Below are 23,176 nucleotides of genomic sequence, written 5' to 3' on the forward strand. Positions count from 1 at the left end.
AGAGAGACAAATAAACAAATAAGGCGCTCAGAAGGTAATGAGCTGAGCCAGTTTAATTTCTTCCATACACCTGTGTGGAAACAGGATGTGTTTCTCTCTGCAACGGCCAACGGTCCTTTTTAGGACAGACGGCCACACGCACGTTGCAGAAAACGCTGCTCCTGGGCAGGAGAAGGGAGCTGCATTATTGCTCCCCAGTGACTTTGCACTCCAAGCTCCTCTTCAGCAGAATTGGGGTCCTGAACTCTTGTGTTACATGTACTTTAAAAACAACAACAAAAGCACACTTTATTTTTAATTGATCTATTTCACAAGGAGCCAAACTACACGTGACACCAAATAAATCATTTTAAGCTCTCTAAGGGCACAATCCTAAAACTCCCAGCCAACCATGCTGGGAGCTGTAGGACTTTTTTCTGGCTAAACATGCATAGTATTGCACCCTAAGTAATTCTGAAAAGGTAATTAAGCAGTGGGTGACCAGGCCTGGGACATTGCCTTTTGAGCTGCCCATAAATTCTAAATGTGTGTTACAGTTTGCCAGCCATCATCTGATTTACAAATGCAGTGAGGCAATCACATCGTAGCACATTCCAGCTGTTACATTTGAGTTGTGGGAGTTCAGAGGTAGAGCAAGTATTCAAAAGGGGGCAGGGGGGAGGGTGAAATGCAAACTCCCCCCATTCAAATGGGCCTGCCCCATTTTGAACTGAATCCAGACTCCTTTGAAGGGCTCAGCTTGCAATGAGGCGCTCACCACTCCATCACTTCCTGTTCCCCTTCCAAGGAAAAATGCCTTCCTGTGTGCATGCGCGCATGTGTGCATGCGCATGGAACAATGAGGAGTGGGAGAGGCCCTATGAGGCCTCCCCTCAGCTGCAAATGACACTCCCAGTGGGTGTCTGAGGCATCACAATGATTCTTGACAGGACATGATATGTGGAGGGTGACCTCTCCAAGACTGCAAATGATGCACACTATCCATCATTTCCTGCCACACATCAGGTTCAAATCCCATGTTCCCCAGAAGGAAATGTCTGACACTTGCACATGCAGAGTGCCCCCCTTGGCCTCTCCTTCCCTCTGCACATGCCTCCCTTCTGCAAGACAAGCTTGTGGAGCATGGGACCGGTAGTGGGAGGGGGGCACAGCTCAGGGTGATGCAGAAAGTCCTGGGTTCAATCCCCGGCTTCTCCAGGTAAGGCTGAGGAAAGGAATCGTGCCTGGAACCCTGGAGAGCCGCTGCTGCCAGTCAGTGTCGACAGTAGTGAGCTAGATGGCCGGACTCCGTCTCAGGCAGCTTCTTATGTTGTAAGGCGGGGGGAGCAGCAGAGCTGGGAAAGCGTCAGGTGGCTCTTGGGCAGGGTGGGCTTTTTTACTGTCACATACCCTAAAAGGTGACACATGAGAGTTTTAGGAATCGAACAAAGGGGCAGGAGCCGCCACAGCTGGCAGATGCCTGGCAGGGGCCTCCCGAAGGGCAGCCAAGGCAGCTGCCTGGCAGACCGGCCACGTTGTCTCTTTTCTGGATCTCGGTGCCTCTAGAGCTTCCATACTTTAGATACATTGGGAGAACGTTGGGCGTTTTGATGGTTTGCTTTTCAAAAAATAATAATAATAACAACCGTCATGCCAGTGCTTTCATTTATTTATTTCAATAGGTTTTTATCTTCAGCCATCTCAAGGGCCCTGCCCAGGCCACATTTGCAAAAGGAAAGTGAAATTAAGGAAGGAAGAAGTTCACACCCACAAAGTTATATCTCTGAAACAAAGTTAATTGCAGCACAGGACGGCTGCCATCAGCCGACCACAGTGGGCTGCCCAGGGAATGATTTCCACACACCTGAGGTTGTTCCATCTGGGGAACAAAGCAAATTTGTGCCTGGACACGGGGGGGGGGGGGACACACACACGGACACACACCCTATGCACCATTCTGATGGACCAATGGGAAAGAAGCACAATGGACCAGGCTGTCACCTCCTTTTTCTCAACATATGACTAGTTTCAGTGACGTCACCATTTTGAGCCCAAAAATTAGAACCGAAGACTGTTCAGCACAGCCTGAATTCCAAAACATTTCAACCCAAAGCCTCTCTTCAACCCAAAGCCTCTCTCTCCAGGGGAAGGTAGGATAACCCATTAAACGAAATAAATTGTACTTATCCCCTGAACTGCTGTTGACTACATTCGCCCACCAACTCACATTTTGCTACACAGTGCGTGTTTCCTCCCTCCCCCACCCCCCACAATGAGTATAAATCCCAATATGGATTCTGTTCATGGCACAATCTTACATAACATCAACATCAACTTACTGGACCAGGTGTCTGATGAGGAGTTCCAACATTTCTCGGTTCTTGTCAGGGAGTTTATAGATCAGAGAATGAATGGCACCCAACCTATAATCCAGGTTCTCAGACTCTAAGGTTGGAGGGGAGGGGGGGAACCCAAAAAGAGAGAAGTTTTAGTATGTACTTGACACACTGAGGATCCCTCCCAATGGAAATAGCAGAGCTTGAGGGAGGCAGGGAGGCATTTGTGTCTGGACCACAGCAGGGAAAGGGGCGATGGTTAAATCTCCCTCCTCATCCTAAGGATCCAGGTGCTGCTGGGTGTTCCCCACAGGTCTGTTGTTTACATAACAAAAAAGGCTGGATTCACACAGCATGCTAACTCACCATGGGTTATCATGTTGTCTGAACAGAGTGCGTTTTCTGCAGTGACTTCTTAACCATGCAGTTTGGTTTATTTTTCTTGAACAAGCCACCTGGAGAACTCCTGGCTTGTTTTTCTGCAGCTACACTGCAGAAAAAGCACTGCATTCAAACAATACAATAAGCCATGGTTCAACAACAGCCCACACTGAGTGATTTAGCATGTGTCATGTGAATTCAGCTAAAGACTATGCACATAAACTGGATGTACACAATTAATGTCATGCCAATAGTTTACGTCTTGGTGTATTGAAAATAAGAAGCACAATACAATGTTGCTGTCCAGAGACAGGAAACATGGACGACAAGGGCTGCTCTCTTTAAGAACAGGTGTGCTTCAAACTGGCTCCCAAGCATTCACAACCCAAGACAGAGGCCCCCTCCATGGCAGAACACTTCCAAACTTCCCGCTATGGGAAAAGGAGCTCAGATGTGGAAGACAGGTATTGAAGGAACGAAGCATGGCGTAGGTGCAATTGAAAGAATTCCTGAAACGGAAAGTATCAGGGAGCTCATTACAGCCGGCTGAAGTTCAACCACAGTGACCAGGTTCTTGGATACCGCACTAATTTCATTAGATGATGCTCCGACCCAGTAATACAATAAGCAATAGAACTGTCAAACCAATGGCATTTTCAGCATTAACTGTGCTGCTTCAAGTATGCACCAAACAATCCATTAATCCATTAAAAAGGAAAAGCTCTCAGCATCTCCAAAGGAGCTTCACTGTGGTCATCCTAAAACGAACACCTATTTCATCATCTATTTGGTGATCAATGCAGCAAGGGGCATAGCGTGGTAGATGCATCTAACATGGTGGATTCATTCGTCCAGAAACCCTTCAGTCCCTCATGAAACATGAATGAGAGCTGGCATATAGTTTGGTAATCACCATCCCAGAGAAATCCCCTCTTGGTTCAGGGCCTTCTCAGTGGCCGCTTTCTGGTTCTACAACTACCGTATTTCTTCAATTCTAAGACGCGCTTTTCCCCCCATATAAACATCTCTAAAAACGGGGTGCGTCTTAGAATCGCGGGGGTGTTTATTATTTCTTAGAACCAAAGCTTTTTTTCTGTTGGTGGTACTGAAATTAGTGTGCGTCTTACAATCAATGGTGTCTTAGAATCAAAGAAATATGGTAATTCGCCCTGTCTCAAGGGACTCTCTTATTCTGATGCACCTTTGGTTCATAAGCTAACTTGTAAATATGCTGGCGTTGGCTATAGATGGCTGTTTTTAATTGTGGTTGAGCAGTTAAGCCTTGCTATTGTGAAAGGTTGATCTGAACCCCACTGAGAATCACCATTTCAGATCCTGGAATAAGGGAAAACCTTTGCAGTCTTCACTATGGCTTACGTCAGCCGCAATAGCAGGCATCACCTCCATGGGGCGCCACGAAGCGCTCAAAAGAGGGAGGAACTGCTCCTGATTTGGTAACGGGGGTTAGCTGGGGAGCCGGAGTTGTACCTCCATTGACTGCTGTGGGGAAGAGTCACAGAAAATGAAGAAGCCTGTTTTCTATGTGATTCCACCTCTCCACAAAATCTAGGAGGGCAGCTGGTGTTACATTTGCAGCAGCCCACGGCCTCCCACACCTATCTACCACTCCAGAGACACGTTTGCCACCCTCATCAGGCAAGGAAACATGTCCTTCAGGGAATCTTGCCAACACCCATCATCCCCCTGCTTCTGCCTGGTACTTACTGGCAGCCAAGACCAATTCTTTGTGAAGTTTATACGTCATGACGGGTTCAGAGAGGTTCCTGCAAAGGGAGACAAAAACTTAGCTAAAGTGAGCACAACTGTGTTCCTATTCTCAATTAGTTTGGGAAAACTGGGCTTGTTCATTTCTTTGTAAAAAAATCTCAATTAATTCTGCCAAGATTGGTAATCCATCCATATCCAGCCCTGTGGATGATGCCAAAGTTTCCTATGAGGTCTGGAAAAGGTTTCCATTTCATTATTCTAAACAAGACCCTGTTTAAAAAGGCGTTAGAAGCTTCTCTCACTCCTTCTACAAAGTGTTGCTGGAGAGAATCAGCAGATCTTGTTACATATCCATACCACTTCTCCACCCACTGACAGCACAGTTATTAGCAGGCCATAAGTGGATCTGGGTTTCCAAGGCCCTCCATTCCTTTTGCAGTCACTGTGCAATCGGACCCAGATGGAATTAGGCTGTTTGATGGTCCGGAACTCCTGTGCCACCAAGCTTTTGACAAGCTACAAGTCTGGTTTTCCAGAAGCCTGGTAGCTTTGCAGACAATCTTGCCATGAACATCTATAGACAAAGTATTTCCACTTTGCGCCTGCTCACAGAAGGGGTTGGACTCGATGGCTTTATAGGCCCCTTCCAACTCTACTATTCTATGATTCTATGATCTTCTAACTGTAGAGATTTTTGAGAGTGCGTGGCGGTATTGTTGGTAATAGCAAGCCACTCATCACTGCACTACCACCAGATTTCAACATACCTGCTCTGGCCACATTACTACTAAATGAACAGAAGCCCCTTCTGGTTAGAGCTGGCAACCTGGTCAAAAACATTTGCTGTACCCACAGCGTTGTTTCCACAGAATTCCAGACTTATTTTTTCTTAAAGGGAGCCTCTAGTCCATATTGTTGTGAAGATATGCTGGGAAGCGTTTGGGCAATGACTGATGAAAATCTCAGAAGCTGAAACCTCAATGTGAGAAGCAGAAGAATAAATTATAGGAAATGTGGGGCTTTTAACAGTGTCCATCTTTTCTTGATCGGAATTTGGATTACCTTGACAGTGATGTGGGGTTTTTGGAGTACACATAGCCATGGGCATAAAACAGTAGCTCTAATTGCTTCTCTAAAAAGAAATCATGGACCAGTCATCTGTAGAAAGTGCAGTTGGTTTAATGGTTATTATTCTGGGCTTTAAACCTGGCAATATGAGTTCTCATCTTAGAGGAACCTTGTTTTCTAGAAAGGGCCAGAGTGGCCATTTTGAAGGCTGAAGGCTCATTCCTCAGCACCTCCAGCCAGAGGAATCAGACAGCAGGGCTCAGAAACATTTCCACGTTTGGAGCTGACCGGATTGGGCCAGACGTACCAGCGATAGGACTGTATTACTGAAGAAACATAGTCCATTCATTTTTAACCAGTTCCGAATTTCCCCCTCAGATTAAGCTTAGGCTAGATTTACCATCCTTAGAAAGTGAAAACTACAAACAGAGCAAGCAGTGAAAAGTTACCTGAGGTAGAACTTCAAGGAGCTAGTAATTGTTTTGATGTCCCAGTCACTGTTTTGGAAATCGACATCACCTGGGCACTTGGGGTCTTGAGAAGGAAGTGGGGGGTGGGGAGGAAAGAGAAGAGACAAATAAATAAATGACTATTTGTAAAAAAAAATATTAGGCTTATTTCTGAAGTAGTTAACACCTGAAGTGATGAACAAAAGCAGCATAGGTAAAATACAGTTCTTTACGCATTATGCAGAAAACATTCTACATTTTATATAAATCTGAGTATAACAAATGTCCTCATCTGAAATGAGGAAGAGAAAGAGATGAAAAAAGTATTTTCTTATCTCTTCCCTTGTTCCTTTTTCTTTCTTCTTTCCCCTTCTTTATGGTTAATTATTCACATATTTAACTTTTGTTCAACTCTCCTATTTACATCCATAGTATTACTACTTTCGAAGGATGAGACTATATGAAGAGAGAGACAGGAAAACACAGAGTGGAGCAAAAAAGGATTGAGGGGAAGAGGTTTATTGCATAGCATTAAAAAACAGAAAAGCCCAATAAACTATTGACAACAACAGCTTCTCAATGTTAGATTTGAAGTTCCTCGGGGCACGGAATTGTCTTTATTTTGCTTATAGAAAATTGTAAACTTACAGCAGAATCATAGAGTTGGACCCACACTAAGTGAGTTGCATGCAGGCCCCAAAGAAATCAATGGGACTTAATACTACAGTCAATGTCCTAATCTGGAACCATGGCCAATGCTTCTGGATGCTTCTAATAGGAGAAGCCAAGCCACACAAAAGCAGCAAAAGCACCACTGTCTATTCCAAGCAATGAAAGATGGTTCCAGACATTGTACTTGGCTGAGGAACCAGTTACCTAGGGAGATCATGGGCTCTCCCACACCAGAGGCATTCAAAAGGCAGGCCATCTGTTTGGTATGCTTAGAGGTGAATTCCTGCATTGAGCAGGGGGTTGGACTCGATGGCCTTCTAGGCCCCTTCCAACGCAACTATTCTATGATTCTATGAGGTTTTCGGAACAAATCTCTAAAGGGAAGCAATGAAAAGCCTGTTGCTGAAGCCATCTTGGACTCAACATTCTGAGAAAACCTCAGTGTTTTCTCTGATGTCATCTCCTGATGTTCCACTTAAAAATCCCTCTTCTTTTTGTCACATTATTTCAAATGTCACCCTGAAGGATTTCTTCCTTTGCTTGGAAGCTAAGCCCCAGCGAAGGGAAGAGCAAAGGGTGTCCTTCATGTTTAAATGACCCAGGTGACTACACCATTTTCGTGCCAGTACAAGACTAGGAGATGGGCCAGATCTACACCAAACAGTATATAACACTTTAAAAGCGGTTTGACAATGGTATATGGGGTGTGTCCTGGGCCCCAATAGTTGTCAGTACCATTATAAACCATTATAAAGCAGTAGTGTAGATCCTGCCCTGGTTTGGGGCAGAGGTTCCCAGCTGCATCCACAGATTTCTACTGGAGCAGCCGGCAAGGCGAGAACTCAGAAGTGTGAGCTGCTCATTGCTGGAGAGATGTTTTGGGCACATCCAGAATTTCTTAACAGTTGCTGCTCAATTTTCTCTTCTTGCCAAGAGAGATGGATGGTGCCAGGAACAGGGGCAAAATGGTCAACCAAACTAACATGCAGTTAACGAACAGCAGCCAGGCTTCAGATGGAACACACACAGTGGGAGGGAAAACCTATTAACAGCCATCAAACACACTTTGTCCCAGATAATTGAAGTCTACCCCTACCTTGTACAACTCAAGACACAGCAGGAATCCAATATGACAACTGCACAAGAGGGTGGTAGCCAAGTGTTTTAAAGCAAAAAAGCAGCAAATCAGCAGTGCCACTATGGGCAAAAGCAGCCTCTCTAGCAGTGCTCAGCAAGAAAGGGTGTCTGCTCAGAGAGAGGCAGGAAGCCACACGGTTCATTCCTTGGGAAGTGTGGCTATGACTATACACTTCCTGGTGTTAGCCCTGTCACAATGATGCATCTGTAAAGAGATCTTGCAAATTTGCCTCTCCAGTCCTGTTGAGAAATCCCTAAACACTTCCTGAAGAGACTGGGGCCAGGATATTTCTTTTTACCTGCCCATGCGCTCAACTCTGAATGGGGCCCATCCCTTCGCTTCCATGAAGTGTGTTCATTGGCAGGGCGGGAATAGTTCCTGCCCAAAGGCAGGCTCTAAAGCACCAGTGAGCAAGTAAGAGCTGTTGGACAGTGGAACAGACATTTTCCAAACCTTTTAAATATATATGGTCCATATGTTTACTTTCTTTGTGACGAAATAGTTTGGGGAAGTTTTAATCTAATATCAAAACATTTATAAATCCCCCCTCCAGATTTTTCCCCTCCTCCCACTTTAGATTACTTAATATTTTAAAGACTCGACTTGAACTGAATGCAGCCATGTCCCTAAGCAAACACTTCCCTATATGTTCTCATGAATTGGAAGATTTCTGTGCAAACTCTGAACAATTTGTGTGCTTTAATTGCTTGTGGTTATTTACCAACTGGTGTGTGTGTGTGTGAGAGAGAGAGAGAGAGAGAGAGAGAAAGAGAGAGAGAGAGAGAGTGAGTATGAGTTTATTGCATTAGCGTCTAATTTATTGCAAGCCAATCCTGTTCTGGAATGCAAACCTTGATTGTCTACTAGGGATGGGCAAAGCTCAATTTTGCTCAGTTTCTCATTTTTCCAATGCTCTGTTTGTTCTCTCCAAATTCTCTAGCAGACTGCAACATTTTTAGTCCACAAAAAAGTCCATGTATTTTTGTGTGCATTTTTTAAAAAACACATTTTTATATGCATTTTTTTCAAATGTATTCAATTTTGTGGACACTTTTTCAAATGCATGCTTTTTTCAAACAATTTTTCCACGGAGTAAAAGCGTTTGTGAACATGTTTACATGCCCACTTTTTCAAATATTTGTTTTTGGGTAAACCGCAACGCAAACATCAGAAATGTATGGATTTTGATGGCAAACTGTATTGTGGTTTGTGTTTACGTTCAGGAAGTGTCAATGTGTTATTGTTTGCTCTGAAAAGAGAATCAAACTAATTTTTCACCCAGCCCTTCTATCTACATATTTTCCTCTTACAAGGACATTTATGTTTAAAAGTTTTAATATCCGTAACATATTATTTTTATAATTTAAGCAGTTGCTACTCACTGAACAGACACTCCTCTATTGTGGTTTTCTAATGACTGGTTCCTTTCTTTACCCTTCTTTTTTTGCTCAGAGGTAAAATGCTTTCATCTTTCTTCCTTTTGCGCACTTGCATTTTTCCTGTTTCTATGGTTTAGTTTTCTTACCAAGGGTCTGGGGCCTGACTTCATTCTCTTAATCTCCCCCTCTCTGCGCTTCAGTCTCAGAAATCTGACTCTGTTTAGTCTTTAACTGTCCTTTTGCTCAAAGCTTAAAGCAGTTGTGAACAGTTAACTGCAGTTTTTCAAATTTATACAGTTGTCAAACCAACTGTCCCTTTTCCAACAAAGTAATCTTTACCAAACTCTCTTTCTTTCTGGCCATATACTCATATTTTCCTTCTCTGTTCCCAATCTTGTAAAATTAAAATTATCCCTTTGCACATACTCAGACTGAAAATGCACACTCCAAATTTCCTTATATAATTTTCTGGTTATGTTATCAGGTAACAGTTTAAATTGTACAGACTATGATTCTGGGGCTCAGCCAAACGGCATGCAAGTGAAATGTTTCAACTTCAGCTTCAGAGTTTCCTTTGCTCTTCTTCAGAACCCATGAGCTTATCAATTTATTTCTCCAAGTAAAACATCCAACACCTGAAAGCCTTCTTCTAACGGCAAGGGTGGCCACGTAGGCAGCCCCAGCGACCTTCCATCAGCGTGCCACGGTTCTCCCCATGTTTCACTCATGAGCCCTCTACCCAGCCAGACTGATGTCTAATCTGGCATTTTGGTTTCCTTCAGCCTTATTCATGCATCTCACTTCACATGATTCCAGTGGTGTGAGGGGGAACACACGCTTGACCGCTCCACCTGCTTTTATCTCATCCCTGCCGCTGACCCTGTCACCCCACTCACAAGGCAGGGCTAGGGGTGCACCATACTCCCACCGCAGAACTCTAGCCATGTTCTCCCTTACGAGCCTGCCTGTCCTCTGAGAGCTTCAGGAGAGGCCCTCCTCTCGTTCCCACCACCATCACAGGCACTATGAACGCGGGAGAGGGCCTTCTTATGGCTGCCCCAGGGCTCTGGAACTCCCTTCCCAAGGAAGCTAGATTGGCTCCCTCCCTGATATATTCCGCAGGCAGGCTAAAACTTTTCTGTTCAGCTGGCCTTTGGTGAGTAGTCTGGACCTCTGTTTATGCGCTGTTTATATATTAGACTTTTATTTAAATTATTTGTATTTTAAATGTTTTAATATTGTAGAATGTTTATTTTTTAATTTTTGTATATCTCTATCTGTTTTAACTGTACATGTTTCAATTTGTAAAGCCGCTTTGAGTCCCAGTATTGGGGGGAAATGTGGGATGTAATAATAATAATAATAATAATAATAATAATGGGTCTCCCACTTCTGCACAGAGGGACTGGCACCGTGAGACCAAATTTTACTAGGAAGTGGTAAAATGACAATGGGGTAATTTCCATCACCCCCCAATACCCAGACCACCACCCCAGCCCCCTCACACCCTGAGGCAAAGACCAAGTCAAGAGTATGCCCTGCTCTATGTATTGGGCTGATGAAAACTGAGACAGCCCCATGGTTGTCATGGAGGATATGAAGTTCCAAGTGGTTTTATTGGGGTTTAAATGTTTTAATATTGTAGTATGTTTAATAATTTTTAATTTTTTTGTATAACTGTATCTGTTTTAACTGTACATGTTTTAATTTGCAGAGCTGCCTTGAAGGGCTTACTTCCCTATCAAGTCCTCCCTGGTACAATTTCCCTTAGGAAGTAAAATCAGCTATCAATGAATGCTTCTTACCAAAGAAGGCGTTCAATAGCTTCTGAACCTGGATGTTGCTGCCAACAGTTCGATACACACCTTCAGTTGTGACTCCTGAACAAGAAGGAAAAAACAGAACTCAAACAAACAATTACTCCTAGCAGATCAAATACTGTTATTGGGCGTTCAGAAAGCTCAACAGTGCCACCTTCAGCCTTTCCATAAAAGAAAAAAGGTAAGGAAAGCGAGAAGTTACTTTTTGAATGGTCCCAGCAATGCCAACACAGTAAGAGAGACGATACTACAACCCAGGAGTATGACTTAGGGAAGAACACAGTCCAGGGACTACTCAAGGCCCTCAAGGGGCAGCTGGACAGCCATCTGTCAGGGATGCTTTAAGGTAGATTCCTGCATTCAGCAGGGGGTTGGACTCGATGGCCTTAGAGGCCCCTTCCAACTCTGCTATTCTATGACACCACAATTCCTTAAGTTGGTTTTATGAATAATTTTACTTTGTAAATGTTACATTTTTAATTTCCTGCAAGCAAGCAGTTGTGTTGCAGAGATCATGCATGCACGCACACTACCCTATCTTTTTTTACAGTGTTATTTTAGACCGTCAGCCACTTTGAATTTTTCCTGAAGCAATTCAGAAATGTACCTAATTCTGAATATTTCTAAAATTGCATAAATTGCCATCTTTTCTAACAAGTTTCCAGCTTCTCTTCAAACTGCACATAAAAAATTCAGTTTCTGTAGTACATTGCTCCTGAAAATATTCTACAAACTGCACTTTCTTATTGTCTTTCTGCAGAAGCTTTGAGGCTATTAAACAGCTTTTAAAAATGGCTACTGCCTGTGGAAACTGAAGCATAACGGAATGTCGCAATAGAACCTGCTTCCAGATGCTGCACAGACTTACCTTTCGTTTCTACCGCATTGATGCATTTCCTGACAAATCTGAAGCCAATCTCGTTCAGCTCCACTATTAAACAAACAAATAATAAAAAGGGCAAGAAAAGATTATCTGCATGCAGCTTTAGGTCGGGAGAGCAGAAGAGGGCAGCTTGGGTTCTTCCCTTTGCCTGAGTGATGCTTCTTTTATGGGACCAGCAAATGCCCACACCTGCATGCAAACAGCTGTTGGCTTAGCTGAAACTGGAGCAGTTAGACAAAAGCAAAGTATGGCTACATATTTAAAAGGAAATGTATGCAGGTTCTTTGAGGTTTCCTGGGGGGGGGGGTAGGATCCAATGGGATCCTACTGCTGGCCACCAGCACTGCCGGTCCCGACATGTGCACAGCCTGTATTGCTGGCAGCAATGATGTAGTGGGGGCCAACATTCCTAGGGAGCGTACTAGGGAAACACTGCCCACCTAGGTAGGTGGGAATAGCCTTGCACATCAGGAGTCAACAGAAGGTAAATTGGGACCCACTAGTAGATCTCTGAGTGAACTGCAGTAGATCAGCAAGGATTTTGGACTCCTACTTGACTAACGACAGCAACAACTCAAGAGACCTAATTCTAAATTAGGTTGCTGGAAAAGAACACTTGGGAAAACTAGGGGTGGATTTTTTCGTGAAAGAAATGGTAAGCTTGGTTCTCATGCTGAGCACAAGTTCCTAGGCTGAGCATAGAGAATCATAATTGGAAGATCATCTGCTTGAGGTAGACTCTGCCATGCAAAAGGCAGCTACAGCCTGTTTGGCAGGCAGCCATCGAGCTGCTATTAAAAACCTCCAGTGAAGGGGGAGGCCCCTTCCTTTCTTCTTAGTCAGCAGAGATCCTCCCAAGTCACCATTTTGCTCCAGTCCTCTAGTTAGTAGATTCCTGTGTTCTAGAAAACAAACAAAAACAGGGCTCCTGCAAGCCTGAAGTCTTACCACACCTGTGGTTCATATCAACGTGATCCCACACAGGCAGAAACTGCCCTATAAGGGAAGGGCTTTAGCTCAGAAGTTAACATAGACAGTGTAAAGAGAAAGCTGCTTCAGTAACTTTTCAAACACAGGTAGATGGTAAGCCCTATGATGTGCCAAGTGCTCTTAATATTTATTTATTTATTTATTTATTTATTTATCATATTTTAAAGAAACAAATAATTTTGGTCTTGTTATAATGAATTATTTAGATTCAAGTGTTAAATGTGTTTGAACGTTGATGGGTCTGATTTTTTGTAATAATTGTTTCTGATTGGATACTAAATGCAAATGTTATATGAGGAAATGCTACACAGGTGTTGAATATCATGGATATGTAATGAAATGTTACACATGTGGTAGTAGCATTGTACTGTAAAGTGGTTACTTTAGTAAAAGATTACTTGGAGTAGAATAATTGTTTGAATGACTATTTAATTCAATGTGTTGAATTTGTTTCTATGGTGGCTGCCTTTAGGGTTCTCTTTTGTACATTACAGTCTAATAAAGACATGACACACAAGGAACAGGAGTTCAGGAGGGAGGGAGGGGGAGGATAAGCTCTGGATCTTAAAACAGCTAACACTATGCACGGCTAGACCTTCAAAACGATGCCTGCAGTGGCTACAGACTGCTTCCAATGTAAAGAAAATGTTTCACATCATGCTTTAAAAAGGCCATATATGTGAGCCTCGTGTGACCCAGTTGGGTGGCCTACAGAAGCATGTGCAATCAGAGGAGTGTCCTGCATAAGGAACATTAAAAAGGGGGGAAAGCTGGCCTCAAAAGAGTTCCTGAGTTAGGGAGGAGTTCCAACCCAGGTTTAAACCTTCAGGCTAGGAGGGAGCTGCCAACATTGGCATTGCTGCACACACACATCCTGAGGTTCTCTGCTGCACAGTTGCCAATAAGCTCCTTTAAAACAAGGAGATCCCTTGGACAAGCATAATTTCTTGGGAGGTGTTAGATTCAACACAAGGTCTGGGTCTAGCAGACCCAGACCTTGGGACACAGCGCGAAGTAGAGAAAATTTGTCTTAAAAACTTAGGCTGAATAACTTTAATGGGTTAGACCATGCATTCACCTAAACTTGAGCTTAAAAAACCAAGTCCTGAGGGTGTATGGTTACCACCTTTTGTGTAAAAGAAACTGAGTTGCTTTTTCCACCAAATGCTTCTGATGGGCTGACCACACTCATTGATGATGGGAAAACTCAGACTTGTTCAATTGTCCAAATACCATCTGGGGCCCCATATCACCTACAGAACACCATAACTTTGGTTTTGTTATAATTGTTTTGGTCTGCAACTCCCATCAGCCTAGCTAGCATAGTCAACAGTAAGGGATGATGGGAGTTTTAGGGCAAAACATCTTGAGGGTATATTTAGCTTGGAGAAGAGAAGATTGAGGGGAGACATGATGGCACTCTTCAAATCCTTGAAAGGTTGTCACACAGAGGAGGGCCAGGATCTTTTCTCGATCCTTCCAGAGTGCAGGACACAGAATAATGGGCTCAAGTTACGGGAAGTCAGATTCCGGCTGGACATCAGGAAAAACTTCCTGAATGTTAGAGCAGTACAACAATGGAACCAGTTACCTAGGGAGGTTGTGGGCTCTCCCACACTAGAGGCTTTCAAAGGCAGCTGGACAGCCATCTGTTGGGGATCCTTTAGGGTGGATTCCTGCATTGAGCAGAGGGTTGGATGCAATGACCTTAAAGGCCTCTTTGAACTCTGATTCTACCAGGTTGCCTCCCCCTGTTTTAAAGTAACTGAATGTAAGGTCTGCACAGTTGCAATATATATTATAACCAGCAGAGAGCAGCAACAGGCATCTCTTTGAAACAACAGTATAACATTAAGTAGTTAAACATATCAGAACAGAAATAAGAGTTACTCACTTTCTTCCTGCTTTGTGATGGGACTGTGGTAGATCTAAAGGGAGAAAAGCAGGGGACAAAGCAAAACCAAACGGTAAATAACAAACAATAACAGATATGAAAAACCAGGAAAATCAAGGAAAGAACAACAAATGAAAAGTTTAAACTATACTGGTTTAAATTTTGTAAACTGTTTTAGGGCCAGACTATACATTACAATAAATGCACTTTTCAAAGAGCTTGAATTGCCTGCTTTATTTTGAAGCAAAAGCAGCTAAGAGCCCCCAATCCAAACTGGTGCCCTGAATTGCTGGGAACCCTCACTCTCCAATGCTTTTGCTAAAACCAAACCAACAGCTGCAGGGATGCTCTTCAGCTGGAAACTGGCATATGCCCCCTGTCCCCAGCTACACTGGATTGGAAGCGTGCAGCTGCTTTTTCATCAAAATAAACGTGGCTATTTTAAACAAACTTTTTAAAAAGCTTGTTTATTAGGGGTTGTACATAGGGGGGAAGCATTTGCCTCGGATTCTGCCCCCTTGTTTTTGATAGGGAGCTATTTTGGCTCAACTGGCATCATGCCTCACCCTAGATCCAAATTCTGAAGCCTCAAATGACCTCCCCATTGGCTTTAACAGATCTTTTGGTTGAATTGGGTGACATCTGCAGATATAATAGCATTTTCTGAGGTGATAAAGCCTGCCAGAGGTGGGTTGTGTTTTTGTTTGTTTTCGCTACAACTGAGATTTTTGTTCCCCTGCCTGGGAAGTGGAGTGGAGAGGAGTCCTGGTCTCTGGGACAGGCAATGGATCCTTTTTTAAAAAAGCAAAGGAACAAATAAAAACACCACCCCAAAACCGGTTTACTGTTAAGGCTGGGAATGCTGTGGACAGTCCTGCAGACAGGTCTGCAGACAGGGGGCATGCCAGTGCAAGATGGGTGGGAGTATTTAAAAAAGGAATTTTTAAAGGCACAATTACAAACAATTCCAACAAGGAAAAAAGATAGAAGACAGCAGAAGAAACCAATGTGGCTCCACAAAAAACTTAGACATGACCTATGATTCTATGATTAAAATGGGGGTGCGCCTCTCTGGATCGCTGCTCCACAACATGCCCAACCCGAGTGTAAATTTTTTTTTACAGAGGTTGCACAGTCGTTTGGGGGCACACCATTGTCCCTGATTCAAAGCTTGAGCTGTCAGTCCCAGAATTATATCCCTTCCCTCTTCTCTTTTGGATGTTTCCTTCTGACCTGAGAAGTTCAAAAATATATCAATTTGGGACCCACATACACCCCTCCAAGGGGGTCCAAGGCCTTGGGACAGGTCTGCTTTGGAACCAAGTCACCTCCTATTCAGAAGTGACCCAAATAGTTCTGAAACAGGGATTCTTGCCTCAAGAACTGAGCCTTGCTGAGGCATTTGCACAGCCCTAGTTTTATGAAAGTGTGCCGTTTTGCCCTCAGGAACCCAATTGCCTGAAAGGCAAGATATACGTAATACATAATAATTTGCAGGGTTCCCACATTGGCTGCTGACACGGACACTTGTATACAGTCACACACCGAATTCTCCCAGCCAATTTAATTTCCTACAGCTAACCAGGGTTCAGGATTTCATGTCTGATCTCATGACAGGCTGTTTCAGAAAAACTAAACAAATCTAGGAATAATCTCCACAGGGGAATTCAAGAATTTATTTTCTGCACATCGTACAAGGAAAAGAAATGTTTCCAGGAAACAAATCCTTGCAAAATGTTCTATACTAGGGGACAAAATTGCACAGAACTGGTACAACAGACACAATGTACTATTAAAAACAACCTTTAAAATGTAGAACCGTACGCTATACTATTGAAAACCATATTACAAATTACTGCATGCCCCTAGGACAAGAACAGCTCTGCTGATAATGCAGGAGTGACGAACCACACCTTTATGGACAAACAATGAGCAAAAATGAAATTGCCAGCCATATTTCGACTGGACAGCTTTCCTCATGGGCACAGAATTGGAAGTGTAAAAGTTGAGCAAAGCCTGTTTTCCAGGCTCAAGGGCCAGGCGGAAGTTATCTTTTCCTTCCGTGTAATGAAGCAATGCCCAAAGCGTTGGCCGTTATTCCTACAGCGTCTGTGGGCATGTCTACACCATACCTTATCCCGGGATCGCCACATGATGCACAGAGGATCCCAGGGGCAGGGAGGGATGATCCCTCCATTTCCCTGGGATAACCGGGATGGCTTCAATCCCGACTTTTCCTGAGGTCTCGGGATTGTTCCGGGACAGTGGGAGGTGTGGGCAGCCATCCTGGTTCGTCCTGGCTCCTCGTGAGTAAACACGAGGAGCCAGGAACCAGGCACAGGGCTCTTCAAGTGCTCCATGCCCATCGAAGTTGGGGAGGGGAGCGAGGTCGGGTTTGTTTGTTTTTCACTTACTTTTTCACTGGAGCGCAGGTACGCTCCATCTCCTGTTCTTTAAAAACAAGAACGGCGGGCACGACATCCTTTTTCCTCCTTGGATGTCGCGCGCTGCATGTGGACTGAGGACGAGGATCTCGCAAGCAGAATATCGTGAGATCCTCCCCCCTCCCTCCCGGAATGCTGAGAGATCTAGACATGCGCTGTGTTTGGTCTCATGCCCAGAGTCTTCAGATGCTTACGCCCTTCCTGCCCCATGTTATTGCAGCATTTGAAGCTCCCGGCACGAGTCCAAACATAGCAGTTAATAGAAATTTAATTGGATGTTGAGACTCTTAATAAATATTTTCCATACTTCCATGCTGTTGATAAACAATAAATTCTGTGAAAGAGGCAATGAAAAGTGCGGAGACCAGATTTTAAGGAAGGAAATCAATTAAGCACGGATCGTCCTGGAAATTAAAGGCCATGCAAAGAGCAGATGTATCAGGCAAGGATTGGGGCGGGGGGAGAGATGGAAAGGGAGTGGGGGGGGCAGGGGGACAATGGGCTTGTGGATAAGTGTGGGCTTTGGAAGCGTGAACTTTTAATGAAAGTCCTATCAGTGACGATTAGACTCGGCTCCAACATAGAACCTCCACGCTTGCTATAGCCAATATGCAACTGAACACCAGCTGCTGAGAGTAGGGCAGGCCTATTACCTTCAAGCTTCCCAGGGGCATATAGGTGGCTACTCTGGGGGAGGGAATGCTGGACTACATGGAGCTTTGTTCTAATCCAGCAGGCGTCTTATTATCTATTACGTATCTATTTAGTTTATTGACCTAAGTATCACTGTCTAATCTTATTCATGTTTATCTGGAAGTCACACCGATTTCAACGGAACTTGAGCTGCAATCCTGTACACACTTACCTGAAAGTTCCATTGAACTCAATGGGATTTATTTCTAATTAGTCATGAATAGGATGGCACTGTTAGTTCCTAATAATTGCGCATGGGATTGAGAATAAATTCTAGAAAATAGTTCAAAGGTTTTTTCATTCATTCAGGAAATGCATAGTAAACAATAGGGGTGTGCAAAGTGGGTCTTCTCTGCCTCAAAATTCAAGCCAGAGCTCCTTTGAGGCAACTCTCTGCCCCAATTTTGGAGTGCCTCCCCTTACTCCATCCCGTTGGATTACCCATTGAAGAAACACCCATTTTTGGATAACCACTCGTCAATGGAAATTAAAATTGAATGCTTACAACTCACTCATTTTTAAAGATAAAGATATCAAAATTGGCACAGTGACAGCTCTTAAGGAGGGCTTTAGGCATGCCAAGTTTGAGTCAGATCAGTTCATCCCTTGCTTTTTTAGGAATTCTAAAATTCCCCCCTCAAACCATTATCCCCCTTAAACAAACAAACACATACACACATTAAACTACCCCTGTACACTTATGGAGGGAGCTTTTATCCTTTACTTTGCTGATGCAGAGCTCCACTGCTACTGGTGGAAATTTCTACTCTGGCCTTCTCCAACCTGGTGCCCTCCAGATCTATTGGATTGGGGGGAACACTACCCCCTGCACTGGAAGCCCTGCAAGCCAACAAGAGTAATTGTTTAACTTAAATAAAGAGCCTGCCTGTGCCAGACTAAGGTGTAGAAGCTTTCTCACTCACCATGCCAGCCTGCCCAGCAGCACTTTCACACTGTGGAAATGTGGATGATTGAGTTCTATGAGTCCAAGCGGAAACATGCTTCCCACCCCAGCCAGAAACAGCAGCCAGTTAGTGTTTCCCACTTCCCCGAACACTTGTGATTGGAGGAGAACATGGTCACAGATAGCCCTGTGGTAATTCCTAATTGGTTAACCACAGATGTCAATATCAAAGTTACCCCTCACCCCACTCAGCATCTTCCAAATATGGAGATATTCAATTCAGACACATACATACATACATACATACACACACACACACACACACACACACACACACACACACACACAGAGCAGGATAATTTTGGAGACTTTAGAAGCTCCAATTGGGCACATCTCTGCTCTGATATTAATCGATGGGTTTGGAAGCAGCCAATCTCTGCTTTGGAAGATCAAATGCTCTGCAGAAGTTCGTGGTTACCAGATAATTCTGGGGCGGAGTGCGCACCCTTAGTAAACAAACATATTTTCCTGTTTAAAAACAGTTTAAATGTTTCTCACGGATACTCTGTGAATTCTAAATCAGCTTTCAAAGAATGACCAATAATCACACAATTTCTCTGTTCCTGCTACTTAAAGATCTATTTATACAGGCTATGAATACGTACCGGCTCTTTCCCATCCATGGCCTCCATCCAGAGCCGTCGATTTGCTTCCGACGGAGCCTGCAAGGTGATGGGCCCAGGTCTGCATGAGATTCAACAAGAGGAGAAACAAAGGAAACTTTTTCCTGAAGAGACAAAACTGAACCTAGAATTATACATTTTGATCATTCTTACAAAACCAAAAATAAAACCTCCAAATACAGGGAAGACACCAAGAAAGCCGTCCGACACGAAGAATATTATGTAGGCTTTTTGTAAAGTTGCTCCATCTGCCGGATGCTCAGGCCACAATGTGATTTTTCTCATTCTATTAGATGAAATAGCTTGAATGGAGACGTAAGTCTCAATAAAAAGAACACATGCAGTGTAAATCCTGACTGATGGAAATAAGGTGTAGACAACATCTTAAAGGATTTTGCTTTGCAAGCAAGGCCATCTCAAAACACAGTGAAAGTGAGTTTGGAATTAGGGATGTACAAAGCACACGTGCTAAGAGAAATTTCATCAATCATATTTTTTTTAAAAAACACCTCTCTAAATCCCTTACACAATTTTCCTGAGCATGAACCCACCATTTCTTTTCTTTTTTTGTGTAAAATTCATTCTGTAGCAACTCAAGTTTCAGGTCATCAATGTTGCTCACCATGGGGGCAAATTTCTCCAGCAACTCTCAATTCCCATCCAGTGCTGGTGGAGAGGCAGAGGCTATCCAGAGCACAGCTTGATCAGCAATCCACACTCAGATTTTCTAAGTGTTGAACTGGGAAATTTTGCTACTTAACAAAACTAAATTGGCTTCTGCTGAAATGCCTCAAATGTTTTGATGCTGAGCAAGAATTTCAAAATTTGCCTGGAAATCTCTCTGAAATGTGGACTTCTGGTGAGGTGAAATGGTGGGCTCATGCTCTGCTAATAGCTCTGCTAACAGCGGAGAAATGGAACAACTAATTAAGCAGGTGGCGGGCCTCCCTGCCAGGCAAAATTCACCCAGAATTAAAGGGGAGATCTTGAGATAACCTTACTCCTTTGAAGCCGCATCGGGCAGTTAATTTGTTGAAGTGCAAACTCCGTCAATTTGGCGGCGTAGGTGCTTAGCTTAAGCATTTGGATTTACAACTTGCTCAAAGCCGTTACAAAATTTTGGAAGACTTGATAGACTTTTCAAGATATACGCTCGACTAACCTCACTCCTGACGACAGCTTATTGGATTATATAAATTATAACCGAAGGAAATTCCCATAATAGCAAAAGTGAAAGTAAATACCTCTTACTGGGTGAGATACCTCTTTTCTTGAATTATAGATAATATAGTTAAAAAGAAGAAGGCGATTGGAAGGAATAACAGATTTGGCATTTTGGGGTAAAATAGTATATATTTGTTAAAAGAAAGAAGGTTTTCTAGTGGCATTTGGTGGAAAAGTTTTTTTCCCCCTTTCTTTTTAACCCCTTCCCTCTTTTTGGCGAAACTGCATTTGGGACAAGTATAGCAGTCAGTCTGGGAAGTTTTCGGCGGATGTACTATAATAACTGATTGGATTGTAGCCATGGCTGACAAAGATGCTAAGAAACCAGCAAGGGGGGCGATCTCTGACCTGCAGGCTATTTTGGATCAACTAAATAGAGAAATGGAACAGATAGGGAATAAGGTGGATGATCTTGAAAATAAGATGGGATCTCTTCAAAAAAGAATGGATCAAAAGCCCGACAGAACAAAACAAGAGATGGCACAAGAAATAAACAAAATTGGCTAATTCTACAAAACAAACAGCTGCAGAGGCTAAAGATATGACCCAGAAAGTGGAAATCCCAGAGATAAAAACAGCAGTTATGAATTTGGAACTTGGAAGTGGAATCAATCCATATTTTGGGAGTGAGAAAAATGGATATATTTTTTTTAGAGTTATGTCCATACCAGAAACTGGAGGGGATACTAGAAGGGAAGTGTTTGAAAATTTGGCAATGTTCCTGGAATCGGAGGTGGACAAATTAGAAGCTGAAATTGATACGGTTTACAGAATTGTGTTGAGTGATGTGATGGTGTACTTCGTTAAGAAGAAAACAAGAGACCAGAAAGTTCACCAACTTTACTCCACAAAAATGGAAGTGGGATGTGGTTAAGAGGTTTAAACAGACCCTGTTTTTGCATATGACCATGGCAGTGAGACTACTGGATGCATAAAAATGGAAAGGCTTAATATTATCTACTACGGACAAATGGCTGTTGAAGATGTTGGAGATGGCAAAATTTACATTAACAATTAGAGAAATTCAACTTTTAGGTTACAACTGAATGGAAACCTTTCACAGACTTTTTTACAGGGACTAAGAGGATTTTTTTTTGTTTATGTGTGGATTAGGATTAATGTGTTACTAAGAATGTTGGTTTTTGTTTTAGACAATACTTTTTGTGATATTCGATTTACCATTCAAGTAGCGGCAGAAGGATATATTTAGACTTATTTTGTAAGTAACAGAATTAAATATAAAATATTGCAAGAGGCAAAAGAAAGAGGAGGCCTGGATTTATTGGATTTGAAATTATGTTCTGCCTGTGGCTTGATATGGATAAAAGAATGGGTATTGGTGAAAAACAGAAGACTACTGGAATTAGAAAGACAAAATCAAGAGAAAGGTTGATAAATGAAGGTCATATATGTCAATGGTTTTTTATATTTATAAATTTCAGAAAGATTTAAATTAGATTAAAAAACGAGTTTTGAACAAATAAAATTTGAATTTGAAAGGGCATTATGTACAAGTGACGAGTATGTTATTGTAAATATATATAATTTGTTGTTGAAGTTTGAAATGGAAGAATAACAACTAAAGGATTATATGATAAAATGGGGTCAAAACTTTGGTTATAATATACTTATGGCCCAATGGTAGATATGTGGTTAAGAGGTTTAAAATTTACTCTTACGTTCTTGTCTTAAAGAAAAATTCTTTTTCCAAGTTGTCTAAAATGTTTAAAATTGTGATGGTGGAGATGGTAAAACTCACGTCAACAATCAGAGAGAGGTCTTTCATAGACTTTTTTGTGGGGTCTAGAAAAAATAATAATGTTTATCTATGGATTCAATATATGAGAAGAAAATGTTAAAATGAAAGAAAGAGAGAAAATTCTTTGTTTAATTATAGAGTAAGAGAAAATATTGTTACATATTTTTTGCTGTGGAGGGAAGTCCATCTTAATGTTTGTATGTTTTTTTCTTTTCTTTTTTATGTTTGCTATGTTGATGTTTGATTTTATGTTCTGTAATGTTTGTTTGTTTATTAGAAAATAATAAAACATTTAAATCACGAAATCTCTCTCTGAAATTTGGTTGCAATTCTAATTTCTGATGATTAGGACCAAATGTTAATTTTTTTAAAAAATGCAATCAACCCAAAAGCAAAACTGCTGCCTTGATATTTTCAATCCCCCTCTTCCAATTAAAGCTGCCAAATGTTTCAGCTCACCTTTCCACTGTCTCGACGTCAAAACAAAACCTTTTGTCTATAGAGTCTGTCTTCCTCCTCACACAGGACTTCAACATGAAATGTAAGGTACCCTGAAGAGAAGAGATTTCAAAACCAAACTTAAAAACAAAACAAAAAAGAATAGTGGCATTTTCAAAGCCCTGGACTAGGAATAAAACCCAATCAACCAATCAATGCCAATTGGGGAAAGGAGTGTTCATTTATTCTCAGTGCCAGTCTTGCTAAACCAGATGGCAACAAGGATAACAATAGGAGGTCTCTTGTACCTGCTT

General features: G+C 42.5%; 1 protein-coding gene across 2 annotated transcripts in view; it reads right to left on the bottom strand.

The window, feature by feature from the left end:
- Nucleotides 1–23,176, bottom strand: part of OPHN1 (oligophrenin 1) — a 99,798-nt gene that overhangs the window by 16,133 nt on the left and 60,489 nt on the right. For both annotated transcript variants that reach the window (XM_063141853.1, XM_063141852.1), the window contains exons 10-17: nucleotides 22,884–22,975; nucleotides 19,424–19,502; nucleotides 14,718–14,751; nucleotides 11,819–11,881; nucleotides 10,936–11,010; nucleotides 5,942–6,026; nucleotides 4,422–4,480; nucleotides 2,319–2,424 (exon numbers count right to left, since the gene is read on the bottom strand). In XM_063141853.1, coding sequence (XP_062997923.1) covers nucleotides 2,319–2,424; nucleotides 4,422–4,480; nucleotides 5,942–6,026; nucleotides 10,936–11,010; nucleotides 11,819–11,881; nucleotides 14,718–14,751; nucleotides 19,424–19,502; nucleotides 22,884–22,975 — 593 coding nt within the window. The remainder of the gene's footprint in view (nucleotides 1–2,318; nucleotides 2,425–4,421; nucleotides 4,481–5,941; nucleotides 6,027–10,935; nucleotides 11,011–11,818; nucleotides 11,882–14,717; nucleotides 14,752–19,423; nucleotides 19,503–22,883; nucleotides 22,976–23,176) is intronic.

The sequence above is a fragment of the Elgaria multicarinata genome, chromosome 15 (genome assembly GCF_023053635.1).
Source record: "Elgaria multicarinata webbii isolate HBS135686 ecotype San Diego chromosome 15, rElgMul1.1.pri, whole genome shotgun sequence".
NCBI lineage: Eukaryota > Metazoa > Chordata > Lepidosauria > Squamata > Anguidae > Elgaria > Elgaria multicarinata.